General features: G+C 38.8%; 1 protein-coding gene across 1 annotated transcript in view; it reads left to right on the plus strand.

The window, feature by feature from the left end:
- Positions 1 to 8,752, plus strand: part of LOC128692492 (kinesin-like protein KIF23) — a 31,278-nt gene extending 22,526 nt beyond the window's left edge. Inside the window, exons 13-17 of the mRNA XM_070089919.1 lie at positions 461 to 607; positions 2,826 to 3,005; positions 7,229 to 7,309; positions 8,199 to 8,357; positions 8,519 to 8,752. Coding sequence (XP_069946020.1) covers positions 461 to 607; positions 2,826 to 3,005; positions 7,229 to 7,309; positions 8,199 to 8,357; positions 8,519 to 8,719 — 768 coding nt within the window. The 3' untranslated portion in view covers positions 8,720 to 8,752. The remainder of the gene's footprint in view (positions 1 to 460; positions 608 to 2,825; positions 3,006 to 7,228; positions 7,310 to 8,198; positions 8,358 to 8,518) is intronic.
- Positions 8,753 to 22,673: the final 13,921 nt, after the last annotated feature.

Below are 22,673 nucleotides of genomic sequence, written 5' to 3' on the forward strand. Positions count from 1 at the left end.
TAAAAAATGGTGCTGGTTGCCCTTCCCTTATACGACTATTGTGCAAAATGGAGGAAAAGCAGTAAAAGCACCAAACATAATGAATAATGGCTCAATGGAATGCCAATGAGAATTTGGAACTCCAAAAAGAGGGTGCCGAATATGGGGGCCCACCTGTACCAAAATTAATTTTTATATAATTAGTGTATAGTTTAGAAAGAGTCTTCTTACAAGTGTTTAAACCTTTCCATTTTATAGTTTAACTATGTTATCATTGTATTATTGTATATTGAGTTTTAATTTTGTGAACTAAACTTTATTTAAATTCCAGCTTTAATCTTGGGAGTGTATGATGTCATAGAGAGCAATAGAATTGTCACCTATTAATACCTGGTACTCAGTGTATCAAGATCATATTTCTACATTCATTGGTAATATGCTAGTTTTGGTGGATAGGATTTAATGACTGCATTATTTTCAGCTTGAAGAACGAGATTTGGCGAAGAACCATGAAGAAAGACAGAAACAACAGATGAAAGATGGATTAAAGCGCAAATTACGAGATGAATCAGAAAAGTTGCGAAGGGAAATGATGAAATCCCTTGAAGAACGAGAGAAGAATCTGAAGGTTAGAATTTAATATTTAAAATTTAATTACATATACAGTAGCTCATTTTTGAATAGTATTTTGCTCTATAGAGTTCTTTTAGAACATAGTCATGTATTTACAGTAGACAACCACTTTTTTGTAGGTAGTGGGTTGGTAGACAACAACTGACCAGGGAGGTATGTACTACTGCATTGCCAAGTGAGTGTAAAACGGAAGCCTGTATTTGTTTCACATGATGGTAAGGTTGCTGGTGTCTTTTTTCTGTCTCGCAAACATACAAGATTTCAGGTACGTCTTGCTACTTCTACTTACACTTAGGTGACACTACATATACATGTATAAGCATATATACAGTAGACCATCGTTTAACACGGGTTTGTCTTGCATGTTTTGGTTATTGCACTATTGAAGAATTGTGGCATATTTTTGTTTAACACAGTTGCAGGAGGGTGGAAATTTTTGAGCACACAGTTGCCTGGCGGGTGGGATGGTCTGCGGGTTACACCATTGAGTCAACGGGGGAGACCTACCGCCATCCTTGCCACCCACACCACGCTCCTAGCCTTCAGTTCGGTTCATACACGTGTAGGACAATAATACTCAGGAAGCTTGCTGTGTTTATTTACATACATATTTTCTTATTTTCATTGCCATTTGTTAAATCTGTCAAGCAGTCATGGCATCCAGTAAGCATACAAGTGTTCCTGCAAGTGACAAGAAAAGGTTTAAGCATTCAAATCTAGGAATTACGAAGAAAATCGAGATATTAGATAAGCTCAAGAGTGGCTCACGTGTGGTGGATATAGTGAGGGCCTATGGCCTTAATGAAGCGTCAGTTCGTACAATTAAAAAGAACGAGGCGAATATACGAGCTTGTGTAATGAATAGCTCAAGATGTCATCTCATGAAATGAATGACAGATCACAGCAAGTAAATAAAACTGAAAATTTGTTGCTTGAGTGGATCGAACAAAATACAAAGAAAGGTGCACCACTTAATTTCCTCTTAATTAGGGAAAAGGCCCTACAGTTGTTTAAAGCAGTGTGTGATAAGGAAGGAAGGCCTGAAAAAGAGTGTATGTTTAGCACAGGCTAGTTCCACAACTTTAAGTTGCACAATAAGTTACATAATATTAAGTTTTCTGGTTGAAGATTGAAACACTTATGCAACATATGGGAATCTTTATTGAGGAAACGTTTTGCCACAGAGTGGCTTCATCAGTCCAGCATAAATCAGAAAGGTGTAAGGAGAGGAGGAGTTTGAGGTAATCAGTCCCTCAGCCTGGAGTCAATGTGTTCAGTCCATCAATCTTGTAGAATGTACAGCATAGGGCCGTAGACGTGGCTTATATACTGTAGTCAGGTGAGGCGAAGCAGGAGGAGGCGGGGTCATCATAGGGGTACCATCCACTAGTCGAAGTAGGTCTTCATCCAAAGATTGGACAAGTTTTGAAGAATTCTTTGTACCAGGATCCCATGATGCTGCAGTGTCTAATAGATGTGATAAATGGTTTAAAAAACCGACAAATTGAAGATTGAGACACATATGGAAATCTGTATTGAGGAAACGTTTCGCCACACAGTGGCTTCATCAGTCCAATACAAAGCAGAAAGGTGTAAGGAGAGGAGGAGTTTGAGGTAATCAGTCCTTCAGCCTGGGGTTGATGTGTTCAGTACATCAATCTTGTAGAATGTACAGCATGGGGCTGTAGACGTGGCTTATATGCTCTACAAGATTGATGGACTGAACACATCGACTCCAGGCTGTAGTGTGACCTAAGCGTAAGTAGAAGTAGCAAGACGTACCTGAAATCTTGCATGTTCATGAGACAGAAAACAGGATGCCAGCAATCCTACCATCATGTAAAACAATTACAGGCTTTTGTTTTACACTCATTTGGCAGGATGGTAGTACCTTCCTAGGCGGTTGCTGTCTACCAACCTACTACCTAGGACAGACTATGTATTCAATAGAAAATGGGCATGCATCCCTAGAGAAAATGGAATTAGCTAAGACAGCACCTAGGGCTATTATTTCTTCCTACAGTAAGTGGAGGCATGAAAGGTAGTGGTCTACTCTGTTTAGAATGTTTAGGAAGTGTTTTGTATGTTGGCCTGAAGATCACCTTCAGTATTGTATTTTCTAAGTGGTTTTGGATTGAGCGTGTGCTGTAATGCTCTGTCTAATCACAATAGTTCACTGAAGAGATTAAATCTATTATTTTTTTTATATGCAGGTTAAGACATACCAAGCTCAAGTTCTTGCTCTGCAGGAAGTTTTAAATATTAAAGAAGACGTTCCTGCGTTCTCAAGTCTGCAACAAGAGTTAGGACAACCAGGCAGCAGTAATTCAAAAGGCACTTCATTCCCATCAAAAGAGAACTGTCCTCCTGAAAGGGAAGATTATTACCTTCGTGTAAGTTTATTTGATGATTTAAGTATGGTGAAATGAAATATGTATAATGTATTCAGTATTATACATTATTTCTATGCTTTCATTTGCTTTTTTACTAATTTTATTTGCCACTGAGTTGAAGAGCAATGTCCACCAATACAACCATTGCATGCAGGCTTTGCTTCTATAATTATGTAGATAATTATCTTACCCTAGATAGTAGGGAGTATCTCTATACATATATGCTTCTAAAACTTTCAGTGATAATGTGTGAGTGTGGTGAAAGTGTTGAATGATGATGAAAGTATTTTCTTTTTGGGGATTTTCCTTTTTTTGGGCCACTTTCGTTTTTCCTTTTGGGCCACCCCGCCTCGGTGGGATACGACCGGTGTGTTGAAAGAAAGAAAGAATTATCTTACCCTAGATAGTAGGTTGGTAGACAGCAACTGCCCAGGGAGGTACTACCGTCCTGCCAAGTGAGTGTAAAACGGAAACCTGTAATTGTTTTACATGATGGTAAGATTGCTGGTGTTTATTTTCTGTCTCAAACATGCAAGATTTCAGGTACGTCTTGCTACTTCTTCTTACACTTAGGTCACACTACACATACAGTACAAGCATATATATATATATACACACACCCCTCTGGGTTTTCTTCTATTTTCTTACTAGTTCTTGCTCTTGTTTATTTCCTGTTATCTCCATGGGGAAGTGGATCAGAATTCTTCCTCCGTAAGCCATGCGTGTTGTAAGAGGCGACTAAAATGCCAGGAGCAAGGGGCTAGTAACCCCTTCTCCTGTATATATTACTAAATGTAAAAGGAGAAACTTTCGTTTTTCCTTTTGGGCCACCCCGCCTCAGTGGGATACGGTCGATGTGTTGAAAGAAAGAAAGAATTATCTTACCCTAGATAGTAGGTTGGTAGACAGCAACCGCCCGGGGAGGTACTACCGTCCTGCCAAGTGAGTGTAAAACGAAAGCCTGTATTGTTTTACATGATGGTAGGATTGCTGGTGTCTTTTTTCTGTTTCATAAACATGCAAGATTTCAGGTACGTATTGCTACTTCTACTTACACTTAGGTCACACTACACATACATGTACAAGCATATACAGTGGTACCTTGAGTTTTGAACAGCTCCCAACTCGAACGGTTATGTAAGTGTATTTTTGTAAGTGCTTTTATAAGTGTATTTTTGGGGGTCTGAAACAGACTAATCTACTTTGCATTATTCCTCATGGGAACAAATTCGTTCGTTAACGGCACTCGAACAGCCTTCTGGCTCGAATTAAGTTCGTAACTCGAGGTACCACTGTACATATGTATATACACACCCCTCTGGGTTTTCTTCTATTTTACTTTTTTTTTTTTTCAACAAGTCGGCCGTCTCCCACCGAGGCAGGGTGACCCAAAAAAAGAAAGAAAATCCCCAAAAAGAAAATGCTTTCATCATCATTCAACACTTTCACCACACACACATAATCACTGTTTTTGCAGAGGTGCTCAGAATACAACAGCTTAGAAGCATATACGTATAAAGATACACAATATATCCCTCCAAACTGCCAATATCCCAAACTCCTCCTTTAAAGTGCAGGCATTGTACTTTCCATTTCCAGGACTCAAGTCCGACTATATGAAAATAACCGGTTTCCCTGAATCCCTTCACTAAATATTACCCTGCTCACACTCCAACAGATCGTCAGGTCCCAAGTACCATTTGTCTCCATTCACTCCTATCTAACACGCTCATGCACGCTTGCTGGAAGTCCAAGCCCCTTGCCCACAAAACCTCCTTTACCCCCTCTCTCCAACCCTTTCGAGGACGACCCCTACCTCGCCTTCCTTCCCCTATAGATTTATATGCTTTCCATGTCATTCTACTTTGATCCATTCTCTCTAAATGACCAAACCACCTCAACAACCCCTCTTCTGCCCTCTGACTAATACTTTTATTAACTCCACACCTTTTCCTAATTTCCACACTCCGAATTTTCTGCATAATATTTACACCACACATTGCCCTTAGACAGGACATCTCCACTGCCTCCAACCGTCTCCTCGCTGCTGCATTTACCACCCAAGCTTCACACCCATATAAGAGTGTTGGTACTACTATACTTTCATACATTCCCTTCTTTGCCTCCATAGATAACGTTTTTTGACTCCACATATACCTCAATGCACCACTCGCCTTTTTCCCCTCATCAATTCTATGATTAACCTCATCCTTCATAAATCCATCCGCTGACACGTCAACTCCCAAGTATCTGAAAACATTCACTTCTTCCATACTCCTCCTCCCCAATTTGATATCCAATTTTTCTTTATCTAAATCATTTGATACCCTCATCACCTTACTCTTTTCTATGTTCACTTTCAACTTTCTACCTTTACACACATTCCCAAACTCATCCACTAACCTTTGCAATTTTTCTTTAGAATCTCCCATAAGCACAGTATCATCAGCAAAAAGTAACTGTGTTAATTCCCATTTTGAATTTGATTCCCCATAATTTAATCCCACCCCTCTCCCGAACACCCTAGCATTTACTTCTTTTACAACCCCATCTATAAATATATTAAACAACTATGGTGACATTACACATCCCTGTCTAAGACCTACTTTTACCGGGAAGTAGTCTCCCTCTCTTCTACACACCCTAACCTGAGCCTCACTATCCTCATAAAAACTCTTTACAGCATTTAGTAACTTACCACCTATTACTTGTTCTTGTTTATTTCTTCTTATCTCCATGGAGAAGTAGAACAGAATTCTTCCTCTGTAAGCCATGCATGTCGTAAGAGGCAACTAAAATGCCAGGAGCAAGGGGCTAGTAACTCCTTCTCCTGTATATATTACTAAATTTAAAAGGAGAAACTTTTGTTTTTCCTTTTGGGACACACTGCCTCGGTGGGATACGGCCGGTGTGTTGGAAGAAGATAGATTTATGAAGGATGAGGTTAATCATAGAAATGATGAAGAAAAAAAGGTGAGTGGTGCATTGAGGTATATGTGGAGGGAAAAAAATGTTATCTATGGAGGCAAAGAAGGGAATGTATGAAAGTATAGTAGTACCAACACTCTTATATGGGTGTGAATCTTGGGTTGTAAATGCTGCAGTCAGGAGGCAGTTGGAGGCATAGGAGATGTCCTGTCTAAGGGCAATGTGTGGTGTAAATATTATGCAGAAAATTCGTAGTGTGGAAATTAGGTGTGGAGTTAATAAAAGTATTAGTCAGATGGCTGAAGAGGGTTTGTTGAGGTGGTTTGGTCATTTCGAGAGATTGGATCAAAGTAGAATGACATGGAGAGTGAATAAATCTGTAGGGGAAGGAAGGCGGGGTAGGGGTTGTCCTTGAAAAGGTTGGAGGGAGGGGGTAAAGGAGGTGTTGTGGGCGAGGGGTTTGGACTTCCAGCAAGCGTGCATGAGCGTGTTAGATAGGAGTAAATGGAGACGAATGGTATTTGGGACTTGACGAGCTGTTGGAGTGTGAGCAGGGTAATATTTAGTGAAGGGATTTAGGGGAACCGGTTATTTTATATAACTGGACTTGAGTCCTGGAAATGGGAAATACAATGCCTGCACTCTGAAGGAGGGGTTTGGGATATTGGCAGTTTGGAGGTATATATTGTGTATTTTTATACGTATATACTTCTAAACTGTTGTATTCTGGGCACCTCTGCAAAAACAGTGATTATGTGTGAGTGAGGTGAAAGTGTTGAATGATGATGAAAGTATTTTCTTTTTGGGGATTTTCTTTCTTTTTTGGGTCACCCTGCCTCGGTGGGGGATGGCCAACTTGTTGAAAAAAAAAAATAAGATTAACAAAAGCCTGTAATTGTTTTACATGACGGTTTGATTGCTGGTGTCTTTTTTTCTGTTTCATAAACATGCAAGATTTTGGGTACATCTTGCTACTTCTACTTACACTTTGGTCACACTACACATGCTTGTACAAACATATATATACACACCCCTCTGGATTTTCTTCTATTTTCTTACTAGCTCTTGTTCGTGTTTATTTCCTCTTATCTCCATGGGGAAGTAGAACAGAATTCTTTCTCCATAAGCCATGCATGTTATAAGAGGCAATTAAAATGCTGGGAGCAAGGGGCTAGTAACCCCTGTATTACTGAAGTTAAAAGAGAAACTTTTGTTTTTCTTTTTAGGTCACCCTGCCTTGGTGGGATATGGCTGGTTTGATGAAAAAATTTTTTTTAAGATACTTTTCTATTCAGGGTCCAGCTGTTTGTGACCAGAGATATCGTTCGTCATTGGTTGACCAACATGATGCTTGGTTGAATCATTGCCCAAAACAGGTTAGTTAAGATCTTCCTGGTAATTTGATACCTGATATGTTCTACTGAAAAGATTAGCCACCACCAAAGCAAACCACAGTCAATAAATGATCATGTTACACTGCATTTGGTTAATTTTTCCAATGTGTTAGTATTTTATACCTTTTATCTCCATCTGTTTGGAGTGACTTGTAAACTGTCACATCTGGGCACCTCTGTAAAGACAGTGATTATATGCGAATGATGGTAAAAGTGTTTCTTTCTTGGATCACCTTGCCTCAGTGGGAGATGGCCAGTGTGTTAAAAAAAATCTCCAACTTTATGGAGATAAAAGATATAAAAGGCAGAGGTTATTTGAAGGTGTTCTATGGGACTGATTACCATTTCTACTGTCTCCTGTTTCAACACCTTCAAATAACCTCTGTATCAGGGTGGTAAAGCCACTGATTGATGAAATGTCTTCAGAATATAGATACCCAGGTGTTGCACATGTCTTATTCATTATCAGTCTAACAGATTTTGTTAAAAATCAGCACATATTATCATTTTAGCATCATACACTAGATTTTTAGTATCATACAACAGATTTTTAGTACAGTACCATCATACAGTAGATTTTTAGTACCATTATACAATAGGTTTTTAGTACCATCATACAATAGATTTTTAGTACCATCATACACTAGATTTTTAGTACCACCATACTAGATTTGTAGTACCATAATACACTAGATTTGCAGTACTATCATGCAGTTTTTTTGCACTCTTACTAAATTAACAGCAGTGTTTAGTGAATTTTATCATACACTTACCTATACCAACTTAAATAGGTAGAGTAATTACAGTCAGACATTTATAGTACACACTGCTTTCTTTTTTTTTTGTTCCCTAATATTTCTTGTATCTGCAGATGGTGCCAATGGGAACTGCTCTTCAGCCAATACTCAACACTCAGAAGGTAGTGACAAATGTGAAGAAAGCACATTTAGAGAAGAATACCATCACAAATTATTGCCTAACAACTCAAGATCAGGACAGTCAGGGAGAAATGGAAACTAGAGTATACAAGGTAGTGCAAAGCAATCTTTTGTTATTTAATGTGAGCAGTTGTTAAATGTTTTTGTTGTATACCAACATGTTAATTTTTAATATCGTTTAATGGAAAGTAGTGATGGAAATAAAGTTTACATAGTCTTTAAGATACTGAATTAGTAAACTCTTGTCTTTTAGGGTGATGTCCTGCCAACAGCTGGAGGAGGGTCCCAGGTTGTACTTAAAGATGTAGAAGTACACAAACAACGAGAAATTCAGAATGTTGGTATAAATAAAAGTCTTCCTAAAGAGACACCAAGGATTCCAACTGAGAGCATTCAAGAACGTTGTTCTACTGGTATTCAGTTTCTAGCAAGGCCAGGGTATCATTCACCATAGAAGCCTACACATAACTAAATTTTCCATATTTTTTTTTTTTTTTGGCTTAGGTTACAGGCAATATTTATTTTTTAGAAGAAATACCAATGTTACTTTAATTTACTTATTTGTTATTTTCTCTTAATTTATTGTTACAAAAGAAGAGTCAAAGATTTTATTTGTTGTTTAGTTTATGTTCAATGTAAAAATCACAAGTAATCCAGTGAGCCCATTTCTGTTTTAGCAGTTAAATTTTTTTTTTTTTTTTTTTTCAACAAGTCGGCCGTCTCCCACCGAGGCAGGGTGACCCGAAAAAGAAAGAAAATCCCCAAAAAGAAAATACTTTCATCATCATTCAACACTTTCACCACACTCACACATAATCACTGTTTTTGCAGAGGTGCTCAGAATACAACAGTTTAGAAGCATATATGTATAAAGATACACAACATATCCCTCCAAACTGCCAATATCCCAAACCCCTGCTTTAAAGTGCAGGCATTGTACTTCCCATTTCCAGGACTCAAGTCCGACTATATGAAAATAACCGGTTTCCCTGAATCCCTTCACTAAATATTACCCTGCTCACACTCCAACAGATCGTCAGGTCCCAAGTACCATTCGTCTCCATTCACTCCTATCTAACACGCTCACGCACGCTTGCTGGAAGTCCAAGCCCCTTGCCCACAAAACCTCCTTTACCCCCTCTCTCCAACCCTTTCGAGGACGACCCCTACCTCGCCTTTCTTCCCCTATAGATTTATATGCTTTCCATGTCATTCTACTTTGATCCATTCTCTCTAAATGACCAAACCACCTCAACAACCCCTCTTCTGCCCTCTGACTAATACTTTTATTAACTCCACACCTTTTCCTAATTTCCACACTCCGAATTTTCTGCATAATATTTACACCACACATTGCCCTTAGACAGGACATCTCCACTGCCTCCAACCGTCTCCTCGCTGCTGCATTTACCACCCAAGCTTCACACCCATATAAGAGTGTTGGTACTACTATACTTTCATACATTCCCTTCTTTGCCTCCATAGATAATGTTTTTTGACTCCACATATACCTCAATGCACCACTCACCTTTTTTCTCCCATCAATTCTATGATTAACCTCATCCTTCATAAATCCATCCGCCGACACGTCAACTCCCAAGTATCTGAAAACATTCACTTCTTCCATACTCCTCCTCCCCAATTTGATATCCAATTTTTCTTTATCTAAATCATTTGATACCCTCATCACCTTACTCTTTTCTATGTTCACTTTCAACTTTCTACCTTTACACACATTCCCAAACTCATCCACTAACCTTTGCAATTTTTCTTTAGAATCTCCCATAAGCACAGTATCATCAGCAAAAAGTAACTGTTAATTCCCATTTTGTATTTGATTCCCCATAATTTAATCCCACCCCTCTCCCGAACACCCTAGCATTTACTTCTTTTACAACCCCATCTATAAATATATTAAACAACCATGGTGACATTATACATCCCTGTCTAAGACCTACTTTTACCGGGAAGTAGTCTCCCTCTCTTCTACACACCCTAACCTGAGCCTCACTATCCTCATAAAAACTCTACAGCATTTAGTAACTTACCACCTATTCCATATACTTGCAACATCTGCCACATTGCTCCACTATCATATGCCTTTTCTAAATCCATAAATGCAATAAAAACTTCCCTACCTTTATCTAAATACTGTTCACATATATGCTTCAATGTAAACACTTGATCTACACATCCCCTACCCACTCTGAAACCTCCTTGCTCATCCGCAATCCTACATTCTGTCTTGCCTCTAACTCTTTCAATTATAACCCTACCATACACTTTTCCTGGTATACTCAATAAACTTATTCCTCTATAATTTTTACAATCTCTTTTGTCCCCTTTCCCTTTATATAAAGGGACTATACATGCTCTCTGCCAATCCCTAGGTACCTTCCCCTCATTCATACATTTATTAAACAAAAGTACCAACCACTCCAACACTATATCCCCCCCCCTGCTCTTAACATTTCTGTCATGATCCCATCAGTTCCAGCTGCTTTACCCCCTTTCATTCTACGTAATGTCTCGCGTACCTCCCCCACACTTACAGTCTGCTCTTCTTCACTCCTAAAAGATGGTATACCTCCCTGACCAGTGCATGAAATTACCATCTCCCTTTCTTCCTCAACATTTAAAAGTTCCTCAAAATATTCTCGCCATCTACCTAATACCTCCCTCTCCCCATCTACTAACTCCCCTACTCTGTTTTTAACTGACAAATCCATACTTTCCCTAGGCTTTCTTAACTTGTTTAACTCACTCCAAAATTTTTTCTTATTTTCATTAAAATTTCTTGACAGTGCCTCTCCCACTCTATCATCTGCTCTCCTTTTGCACTCTCACCACTCTCTTCACCTTTCTTTTACTCTCCATATACTCTGCTCTTCTTATAACACTTCTGCTTTGTAAAAACCTCTCATAAGCTAACTTTTTCTCTTTTATCACACCCTTTACTTCATCATTCCACCAATCACTCCTTTTTCCACCTGCCCCCTCCCTCCTATAACCACAAACTTCTGCCCCACATTCTAATACTGCATTTTTAAAACTATTCCAACCCTCTTCAACCCCCCCACTACTCATCTTTGCACTAGCCCACCTTTCTGCCAAGTCGCTTATATCTCCCCCGAACTTAGTCCTCCCTTAGTTTATACACTTTCACCTCCCTCTTACTTGTTGTTGCCACCTTCCTCTTTTCCCATCTACCTCTTACTCTAACTGTAGCTACAACTAAATAATGATCCGATATATCAGTTGCCCCTCTATAAACATGTACATCCTGGAGCCTACCCATCAACCTTTTATCCACCAATACATAATCTAATAAACTACTTTCATTACATGCTACATCATACCTTGTATATTTATTTATCCTCTTTTTCATAAAATATGTATTATTTATTACCAAATCTCTTTCTACACATAGCTCAATTAAAGGCTCCCCATTTACATTTACCCCTGGCACCCCAAATTTACCTACTACTCCCTCCATAACATTTTTACCCACTTTAGCATTAAAATCCCCAACCACCATTACTCTTACACTTGATTCAAAACTCCCCACGCATTCACTCAACATTTCCCAAAATCTCTCTCTCTCCTCTACACTTCTTTCTTCTCCAGGTGCATACACGCTTACTATAACCCACTTTTCACATCCAATCTTTATTTTACTCCACATAATCCTTGAATTAATACATTTATAGTCCCTCTTTTCCTGCCATAGCTTATCCTTCAACATTATTGCTACTCCTTCTTTAGCTCTAACCTAACCCCTGACCTAATCCCATTTATTCCTCTCCATTGAAACTCTCCCACCCCCTTCAGCTTTGTTTCACTTAAAGCCAGGACATCCAGCTTCTTCTCATTCATAACACAACAATCATCTCTTTCTTATCATTTGCACAACATCCACGCACATTCAGACTTCCTACTTTGACAATTTTCTTCTTATTCTTTTTAGTAATCTTTACAGGAAAAGGGGTTACTAGCCCATTGGTCCCGGCATTTTAGTTGACTTTTACAACACGCATGGCTTACGGAGGAAAGATTCTTATTCCACTTCCCCATGGATATAAAAGGAAAAGTAATAAGACCAAGAACTATTAAGATAAAATCAAAGAAAACTCAGATGAGTGTGTATAAATAAATGTGTACATGTACATGCGTGAGCGTGTTTGATAGGAGTGAATGGAGACAAATGGTTTTTAATACTTGACGTGCTGTTGGAGTGTGAGCAAAGTAACATTTATGAAGGGATTCAGGGAAACCGGCAGGCCGGACTTGAGTCCTGGAGATGGGAAGTACAGTGCCTGCACTCTGAAGGAGGGGTGTTAATGTTGCAGTTTAAAAACTGTAGTGTAAAGCACCCTTCTGGCAAGACAGTGATGGAGTGAATGATGGTGAAAGTTTTTCTTTTTCGGGCCACCCTGCCTTGGTGGGAATCGGCCGGTGTGATAATAAAAAAAAAAAAAAAAATGTATGTGTAGTGTGACCTAAGTGTAAGTAGAAGTAGCAAGACATACTTGTAAATATATATGAATTGTAAATATATTAATACATATTTTAACTGGTAGGTAGTAGGTTGGTAGACAGCAACCACCCAGGGAGGTACTACCGTCCTGCCAAGTGAATGTAAAACAAAAGCCTGTAATTGTTTTACATGATGGTAGGATTGCTGGTGTCTTTTGTCTGTCTCATAAATATGCAAGATTACAAGTATGTCTTGCTACTTCTACTTACACTTAGGTCACACTACATACATTTTTTTTTTATTTTTTTTTTTTTAATGTATGTGTAGTGTGACCTAAGTGTAAGTAGAAGTAGCAAGACATACTTGTAATCTTGCATATTTATGAGACAGACAAAAGACACCAGCAATCCTACCATCATGTAAAACAATTGCAGGCTTTTGTTTTACATTCACTTGGCAGGATGGTAGTACCTCCCTGGGTGGTTGCTGTCTACCAACCTACTACCTACCAGTTAAAATATGTATTAATATATTTACAATTCAGGTGAGATGACAACTTGATAGTGTGATGAGAGTACTTCCTGTTGCCCATTTTCATTGTGAACTTAGTTTCACCTTGAAGGTGCAGGTTGTGTAAGTAGGGATATAAGTTCAGGTGTAAATAGGAGTAGAACACAGGTTGTGGAAGTAGGAGTATATTTTATAGAGGAAAATACAGTTCTGAGATGACTTAATTGATAGAAAATGTAAATTTTTATTTATCCTATTTTGTAGGAAAGTGACTGTTACCCTTATTTAAAGATGTTAATTGATGTCTTGTACAACATCTGGAGGCTTAAATACAAAGGCTGTGTACCTGCATTTGAATCTGGTATTTTATATTTTATGTAGCAAATTATTTGAGAGGAAGCTTTTAATATTGTACTTTGTCTAGTATTGGTTGAAGATTTCTTATGATGTGACTTACAACATTTTGTTTAGCTATACGTATACAATATATAGACTGGTATATAATATTAGAAAGTAAGGAATATCTAGATGCTGCCCCATCTGGAGAAGACCCGGGCCGGAAGTACCGGCAAATCCCTAATGAATGAATCTAGATGCTTTGTAATATAGATATTAGGAAACATATGCATATGGTTAATTGTTTCAGGAGCATTATTTTGTCATTGTATATATGAGTAATTAATTAGATATAGTATTATGTTGAATATATTTTGTAAACTTTAAGGATTATAAAAGAGAATCATTATCTGGGCACACTTACGTTGTCTTATGATTCAAGCCCTCCAAGGACTTTTTGGTGGGATTTCTTTGCTGCCTTGTAGGGGCTTTTGTACTAAAGAATTGGACCTCTTTTTTTTTCCTTTCTTGGATATTTTCCCCTCTGTAAACTTCAGTGCCTTATATCAAAGGATACAGGGATAGGGGTAGTTCCAAATGCTGACCTTCCAATTTTTCCCCCTATAAATATTTTTTTTACAAGAATCAATATTGTATTTTATAGTTGCAATTCCTATCTCTGTACTTTTGTATTCATTTGCCCCTTCCCATTGAAACCTGCAGTAAAAGTGCATTTTCTCTCTCTCTCTTTTTTTTTTTTTTTTTTTTTTTTTTAACAAGTAGGCATTTCTCACATGTAATTATATAACTTGTTCTTGAATTTCCATTCATACTCTACTTCCCTATACTGCAGCCCATGTCTATTAAGATTTGTGGTACACAGTCTGGTCTCTGAATTTTTTTCCCTTCATCTCCTTTGTTTTTAACTAATATTCAATCTCTGATTTCATCCTTTCATATACCACTCCTTTTATTGGATGATTTTGTAACTTTTCATTTGTTCTGGGAAGGGTTGCAGTGTGTCTCGAATATTGATTAATCTTTTTCCTCACCCCTCTACCTCTCCATGTCAAACACCAGTGTTCTTTCGCATCTAGATTCCCACACCTGTACTCTTTCACATCTAGATTCCCACACCTGTACTCTTTTATATGGATCTCTATCTTTTCCTCTTTTATAGTTCAAGTATTTTCCTAAAAAATTTGTATCATCATTGCTAAAATATCCTTGAAAACTACCTGCATATAAGCAGTTAATCCAATCAGTGATCTTTTGTATATAAGGATAAAATGATCTGAATGCTGACAAAATACAGCCAAGTACTGTACTGCTATTGTACTTTTGTTTTTGTAATACCTACACAGAGGACATAACATAAAGATAATATTTTATAAATGAATTTTTCATCAACTTGGTGATTGTGAGATTTATAATCTGCTAGTCAAATATTTTTGTACCTGCCATACATTCTAAGACAAATAAAATTTACAACAAAGTGGCATATTTATTTAACATGCAGAAAATGGAATGCCAATTGATGTTGGTATACACTCTTCAGGGAAGGTGCCTTGATGTTGATGAAGGGATCTTGATGTTAGGAACTTGGTTACCCTTCCATTTCTCAGATCAAACTTGATTGCCTTCCCTTTCCTAGGCACTGTATGGCCCTTATGGGTTTAGCTCTTTCCCAGTTCTGTTGTTTATAAGTATGGTCACTAGATGAGAATTTTTCAGTATAAATTATTGAAACCTATTTGATTTTTTAACGCATGCTGAAAAATTGGCCTGGAGAAGGAAAAATACAACTATCATTAACCATATAAAATATGGTTATTGATGCCAATGAGGGGGTTCTTCAAGGTACCTTGATGCTGAGCTGATCCAAGGTACCTTGATGCCAGTAAGGGGCTGTGTATCCAAGAATTCAAGGCAGGGAGGTACCTTGATGCTGATGAGGATTTTGTAATCCAAGCTACTTGACCTGATGGGTTTAGCACCCCCACCCTGATTAAAATAAGACTTAATGAGGTAAAAAAACAGGTATGTACAAAGTGTTTCTGTATTTATGTCTTCCTGAAGACTTTTTATGTGGGTGAATTGTGGTGGTCAAGCTTTTCTTGCTGTCTGTGCTCCCGGGAAGTGGATAAATGGCAGGGACTGATTCCCCTAAGTGGGCCAGTGCTCCAGGGAAAGATAAATGGCAAGGACTGACTTCTCGGTGGGCAAAAGGCCTGCCGTTTATCCTTCCCCTGGAGCATTTGGCTATTTACGAGTCATAGTCCTTGTCTTTTCCTGCAAAAGCAGGGTGACCCAAAGAAAACACATTCACTGATATTCATTCTGCCGCTGTCTTTTCATAAGTGTGCTGACACTGCAATTCAGACGACCCGCTGACTGCAATATTCCCACCCCTCCCTCAGAGTGTAGGTACTGCCCTTACCACCTCCAGGCTAACCGGTTGCACTGAAACCCTTCATAAAAGTTGCTTTGCTCACACTTGAACAGCACATCCAATAACAACTATCATCTCCATTCACTCCTAACATGGTCATGCATGGCTCTGAGTTTTATAGGCACCGGAGATGTCACGTTTAAGATTGACATGTTGAAATTAAAAGACGATGTGGGATCACCAAGGGTATAATTCAGAGAGCTGAGGAGAGTTGTTGAGATAGTTTGAAGAGGATAGAGGGATAGGACGACAAAGAGGGTATAAATCCTAGGTGGAAAGTAGGAGAGGTAGGGGTTGTCCCAGGAATGGCTAGAGGGAGGAAGTCAAGGAGGTTTTGTGTGCTACTGGCTTGAGCATTCAGCAGGCCTGTGTGAGCGTGTTAGATAGGAATGAATGGACGAGTGGTTTTAATTGGATGTGCTGTTGGAATACGAGTAGGGTAAGTTTTATGAAGGAAATCAGGTTAGCTGAATTTGGGTCCTGGAGACAATACTTGCACTCTGGGAGAGGTGGAAATGTTACAGTCGGAGGGTCGTCTTAGTTGTGATGTCAGCACATTTATGGAAAGCCAGCGATTGAATGAATATTGGTGAATGAGTGGCAGATGTCTGATGGCCCATGCTAGAGTGGCAGTTGTCTGATGGACCATGCTAGAGTGGCAAATGTCTGATGGACCCTGCTAGAGTGGCAGATGTCTGATGAACCATGCTAGAGTGGCAGATGTCTGATGGACCATACTAGAGTGGCAGATATCTGATGAACCATGCTAGAGTGGCAGATATCTGATGGACCATGCTAGATGGCAGATGTCTGAAAGACCATGTTAGAGTGGCAGATGTCTGATGGACCATGCTAGAGTGGCAGATGTCTGATGGACCATGCTAGAGTGGCAGATGTCTGATGGACCATGCTAGAATGGCAGATATCTGATGGTCCATGCTAGATGGCAGATGTCTGAAATACCATGCCAGAGTGGAAGATATCTGATGGACCATGCTAGAGTGGCAGATGTCTATGAACAAAATGATTTACCTGACAAACGCAGCGGTTTGATAAATTATTTGAGTGTCAGTTGATTCTTGCCGCTTTAAGTGTAACTGAGTTATGTATCTGAGTATAAATGGATTTATCCAAGTGTAAGTGGATGCAGCTGCGTATACGTGAATGTACCTGGGTGTAAGTGGATATTACTGACTCTAAGTTAGTGAATTTATTTGGGTGCAAGTGGATGTATCTGGGTGTAAGTGGATGTTTCTGGGTGTAAGTGGATGTATCTGGGTGTAAGTGGATAATTTTTACGAGTAGATGGGTGTATTTGGGTGTGCGTGGATGTCAACATTATGTAAGATTTAAGTTAGGGTTGCATATATAATATATGGTGCCCCGTGCCTTGGTGGCTAAAGCTCTCGCCTCACACAGCGAGGGTATGGGTTCGATTCCCAGCGAGGATAGAAACATTGGGCGTGTTTCTTTGCACCGGTTGTCTGTGTTCCCCATCAGTAAAATGGGTAACTGGGTGTTAGTCGACTGGTGTGGGTCACATCTTGGGACAAAACTGACCTAATTTGCTCTTTATAACACGCGGCTTTCTATATAGTAGTATGTCACTGATGTCAGCTATGGTCTGTATACCTTGTACATGTACTTGTAGAAACAAAGATATTATTATACATGGTCCTGAAGGTACACATATGTAATGGGCACATAAAACAGTAAATTATGTAGATTTACCCCTCACGGAAGGTTCCTTGATGTTGGTGAGGGGCTCTTGATTTAGGGAATTGGATCTGTGCTCCAGTTCCCCGAATTAAGCCTGAATGCCTTCCACATCCCCCCCCCCAGGCGCTGTATAATCCTCCGGGTTTAGCGCTTCCCCCTTGATTATAATAATAATAATATGTAGATTTAACCCACTAAAGTCATTGTAGACGTAACCCATCAAACTACTTACAAGGACCATTTGTAAGTAGATGTATCGAGGTGTGAGTGGATGTTATCCCCTTGCCAAGTGGACACCGAATACAAAGTCAAAAAGAAAAAACGCTGTATGTTTTATTCAGACAGAGGAGTTTCTTAGCAATATGCATGGATAATAATTCAGCAGCAAACCTTCCCTGAAAGACCTTGAAGAAATTATTGATGTTTTTAGAAAGTCAGGCGCTGCTTTTTTTTTTTTTTTTTTTTTTTAATGATACCTCCTCAGCCCCCTTGTTGCTTATTATTTTTAATCCCCGGACCAGAGATTACGATAACTAAGGCCAAACAGACATGTTTATGCAGTGTTAAATGTGAGAGGTACTCGACGTGTTAGTGTTGATTTTGAGAGGTATTCGACGTGTTAGTGTGGCTACAGTGGATATATTCAGCATGATTGTGTTCAACCACCCATAGCGTCTATATGATTGTACTGAACCAGGTCAGGTGTCTGCATCATTGATCTGAACCATCTCTAGTATCTGCATGATTGATCTGAACCATCTCTAGTGTCTGCATGATTGATCTGAATCATCTTTAGTATCTGCATGATTGATCTGAACCATCTTTAGTATCTGCATGATTGATTTGAACCATCTCTGGTGTCCGCATGATTGTACTGAACCATCTCTAGTATCTATATGATTGATATGAACCTACTCTTTTATCCCCATAATAACTCACTTAACAGAGCAGATGTGATGGCCAGACAACAGCAACCTAGGAAATTTATCAATACTGAGCATTAACATATTTAATATTCCCATTATCAACATATATAACAGCATTATCATATAGCAGTAAAAAAAACTTTGAATTATAGATTAGAAAGAGCTCACGTATGACTGAGCACAATGTTATGTACACCAATAGGTGTATGTCTCTTAGAAGAGTTTGCTTTAATCCCAAGTTTTGGGGATTAAAATGTTCTTGACTGGTGGTGAATGTGTCATATAACTATAAGCGTTAGAGCCCATTAATCAACGAAGCAGACCTGATAATGTAGAATGGGTTTTGGTAAGTAGCTCTGTATAGATCCTTACTGTATCAGGTCATGATAAAGCTCTATCCAGAGTTTCCTAGCGAGAGACTATGAATTCCTAACAATATTATACAAGACGTGAATTCTAGAAGGCAACGTCATACGGGACTCATGAATTGTAACCAACTGCGGTGCTTGTTGGGTGGTGGAAGGGGTGGGTGCCTTGATACTAGTGAAGGGCTTTTGATCCCAGGAATTGAAGCTATCTTGCCATTTATCAGATTATAGTTGATTACCTTCTATGCCCCAGCTGATACACGACCCTTGCATGTTTTGCGCTATTTCATGAACATAATAATAATAATGATCATAAGACAAGATGCCATTCACACGAGTCATCTAACACAGAGGCACATATTTCTAGGTGAATAGAGGAAATAGGTGGCAAGGAGACCTGGCACCTAGCTCGTGCCAAACAACGTTAAACAGAGCAAAGTTAACATTGCTCTGTTATCGTCCATCATGACTGCATTCATGATTATCTTTCCGTGATCACTTCTTTGATTTTTTCGTTGTGATCATCTATTTGCAGCTGCCTATTTGAAGTTAATGGGCAGAGCTATGCCTGTGGTATACCACCGTCGTTAGCCACCGGGCAGATTATCACTATTATAATCAAGGGGGAAGCGCTAAACCCGTAGGATTATACAGCACCTGGGGGGGATGTGGAAGGCATTCAGGCTTAATTCAGGGAACTGGAGCACAGATCCAATTCCCTAAATCAAGAGCCCCTCACCAACATCAAGGAACCTTCCCTGAGGGGACATGCCACCGGGCAGAGCAATGCTTATGGTATATCACCGTCTTTAGTGTTAAATCTATCGCATCTTCCTTTAAAAATCCCACTGGTTTTAACACTGGAAGTGACACAGTGCATTTTTATATCTCTATACTAAAATAAGTTAGGATTCTGTTGCACCATGTCAGTTGTGGCATCATCAATTTGAGGGACTGGGACTGACCACCTCAAAAACTTCTCCATATTTGCAACCTCTGTATTCAACTAATGAAGTCTACCGTGTAGGTGAAACGTTTCGGAATATAGATAAGTTACCGTTGGACATGCGTCTTACTTAACTAAAAGTCAGGTAAGGTCTAGGAAGAGTCAGATATAATTCACATCCCTCACATCACATCAAATAATTTTTTTATTGGATCCAGCTGGCATCGGGTTGCTAGCAATAATAAAGCATTGATAAAAGTTGCTGAAAGAACTTTTAATGAGACATTTCGATTTATCACAATAAAGTTCATTCTGCAACGTGTTTCTTTTTCACTAAAATTGTAGCTTCAACTTAAAAAAAAAAAGTATTAAATTTTCGTATTTTTGCATCGAGGGACTATGAGATTCTTTAAACTTTTATAACTTAATAATTTTAAAAGCACTGCAGAGAAGTTATTTATAAATAATATTACAAAAATTTACAAGTTGCCTAGTATGATTCGTAACTGTACCAATTCTAACCAGGAAATAATAATAAATTAATGTTAATCCAGTGGGAAAAAATTGACAATACTACCGTAGGTGGAACAATTCATGGATAACTCGCAGTCTTGGGAGGAAACTACGAACGATGTTTCGGTCAGTCCTGGACCTGATAATGGTCCTGAGTGGACCGAAATGTCTAAAGTTTGCTCTCCGAAGTGTGAGAAAGTAAAGTTTATTAAGGCACAGGTACACGTAAGTACAATTATCGTAGTGTGAAGTACGTAGGCTCAGTTAGGTTTGCCAGGACGGGTTCTGGCTCAGGTCTCCTCCATGTGGTAACTAAGATAACCCAAAAAAATCAAATACAAATACATAAATTGATTTGTGTACAGATAAAAAAACAACTGAAGATCTTATGAAATAGAGGAGAAAGGCTGGAAACCCTTTGTTTTCTTCTTTGCTTGTGAGAACTGATAAGATTATACAATTGGAACTCATCATGAATATGTGTAGATGGAAGGATTACTGACTCTTTTATAAGAGGGGAAAAAAAGCTTTAGACTCTGTCACATAAACATGGAAACAGTGAGAAAGAGAAGGCGAGGGTACATGCAGGAACTGTGTTTTGTTATTTACGTAAGAAGAGACATAAACATAAAGGGATAAATATAGAGAGAAGCAGAAAAAGAAGAAAAACAGAGACAGGAAATACCACCAACCACACCTTGATCACTCAAAAACAAAACACCCGAGAACAGACAAGAGAAATCGTCATGATAAAAGTTCATTACCGATGTTTCTGGTCCTCTTGGGTTTGATTGAAGCTCATGAATAATTCCGGTGTCTGAAAACTTCATTAATGTCCCGGACAACAGCGGCCATCGACTGAGAATGACTTGGTAAATATAGCCATTAAGATAGACGGGCGAGTTGTGGTTCAAGTCGGCCAAACCAGCAAATAAAAACCTATTACCGCAAACTCTGTCGCTACAACCGCATTTAGCTTATAAAATTAACAAATATTAATTAAGCTTCCTGTATTAAAAATGCCGTTTGTACATTTCAAGTCAAATGCCAAAATGTTGTCATATTAATATGGAGAATGCGGGTGCAATATTTTTTTATTTATTTCTTGTCGTACGGAGATGGTCTGACCTCCAGGGTACCTGTTGAAAGATGCTCATTTGTGGCTTATTGATGTTCTAATTCATTATAATCATGACCAATGAATTCTCACATTAATGCATTCCGTCGCATACAAATAGATTCTTAGAGTAAACCTGTGTTAATAACTAATACATTACAGTTCTCTGCTTAAATCACTGCCGCAGGAGAATCATAAATGGATGCTTTCTTAATTATCTCAATATTGTCGTTCTGTATTACCCATGATAAAACACTGGTATTACTAACCATACTAACTTCTGACTGTTCTTCGAAAGTGGTCCACTTTAATTGACTTGATAGGTTTAAAGCCTATCGAGTGCAATCAAAAATAATTTAATCCCTAGAATACGGATTTAGCTGTTTATATACAGTGTATGTACCTTAAACTGGGTGTTCTTTCCAGTCTTAAATATTTGCATTATATCCGAAGACATTTATTCCGTAAGACTATAGCTTCACTCTGACACTGATACAGTCATAAAGGAAACTTAGAACAACTCCATATATTGTGCATATCACGTTGGTGCAGCGTAAATTTGGCCTAACTTATCCTAACCTAACTTAACCTAGCGACACCCTCACTGCCCTAGCATTTCAAGGTTGAAGGGCTCTTAATACAATGAAATGGAGCTATTCTCCTCTTCCTCGAAGCAGATCTGGTTACCTCCCATTATCAAGGCGCTGTGGCCCCTACAGGTTCAGCGTTTCTCCATTAATAATAATAATAATAATAATAATAATAATAATAATAATAATAATAATAATAATAATAATAATAATAATTATTATTATTATTATTATTATTATAATTCTCCATCCTTATACTGAGATAACGCCACTTCGCCACACACCGCCCCTGGCCATAACCCTGGCCCTGGCCCTTGCCCCTATTAATCATACCTATGAGTCTCCCTGGCCATGAACCACCTCTGGCCATGATCCCGCTCCTTGGCCATGTGGTCCGCACCCTTGGGCCTGACCTTCGCCCCTTGACATAACCACGCCCCCTGGCCCTAACCCC

The sequence above is a fragment of the Cherax quadricarinatus genome, chromosome 30 (genome assembly GCF_038502225.1).
Source record: "Cherax quadricarinatus isolate ZL_2023a chromosome 30, ASM3850222v1, whole genome shotgun sequence".
Taxonomy (NCBI): Eukaryota; Metazoa; Arthropoda; class Malacostraca; order Decapoda; family Parastacidae; genus Cherax; species Cherax quadricarinatus.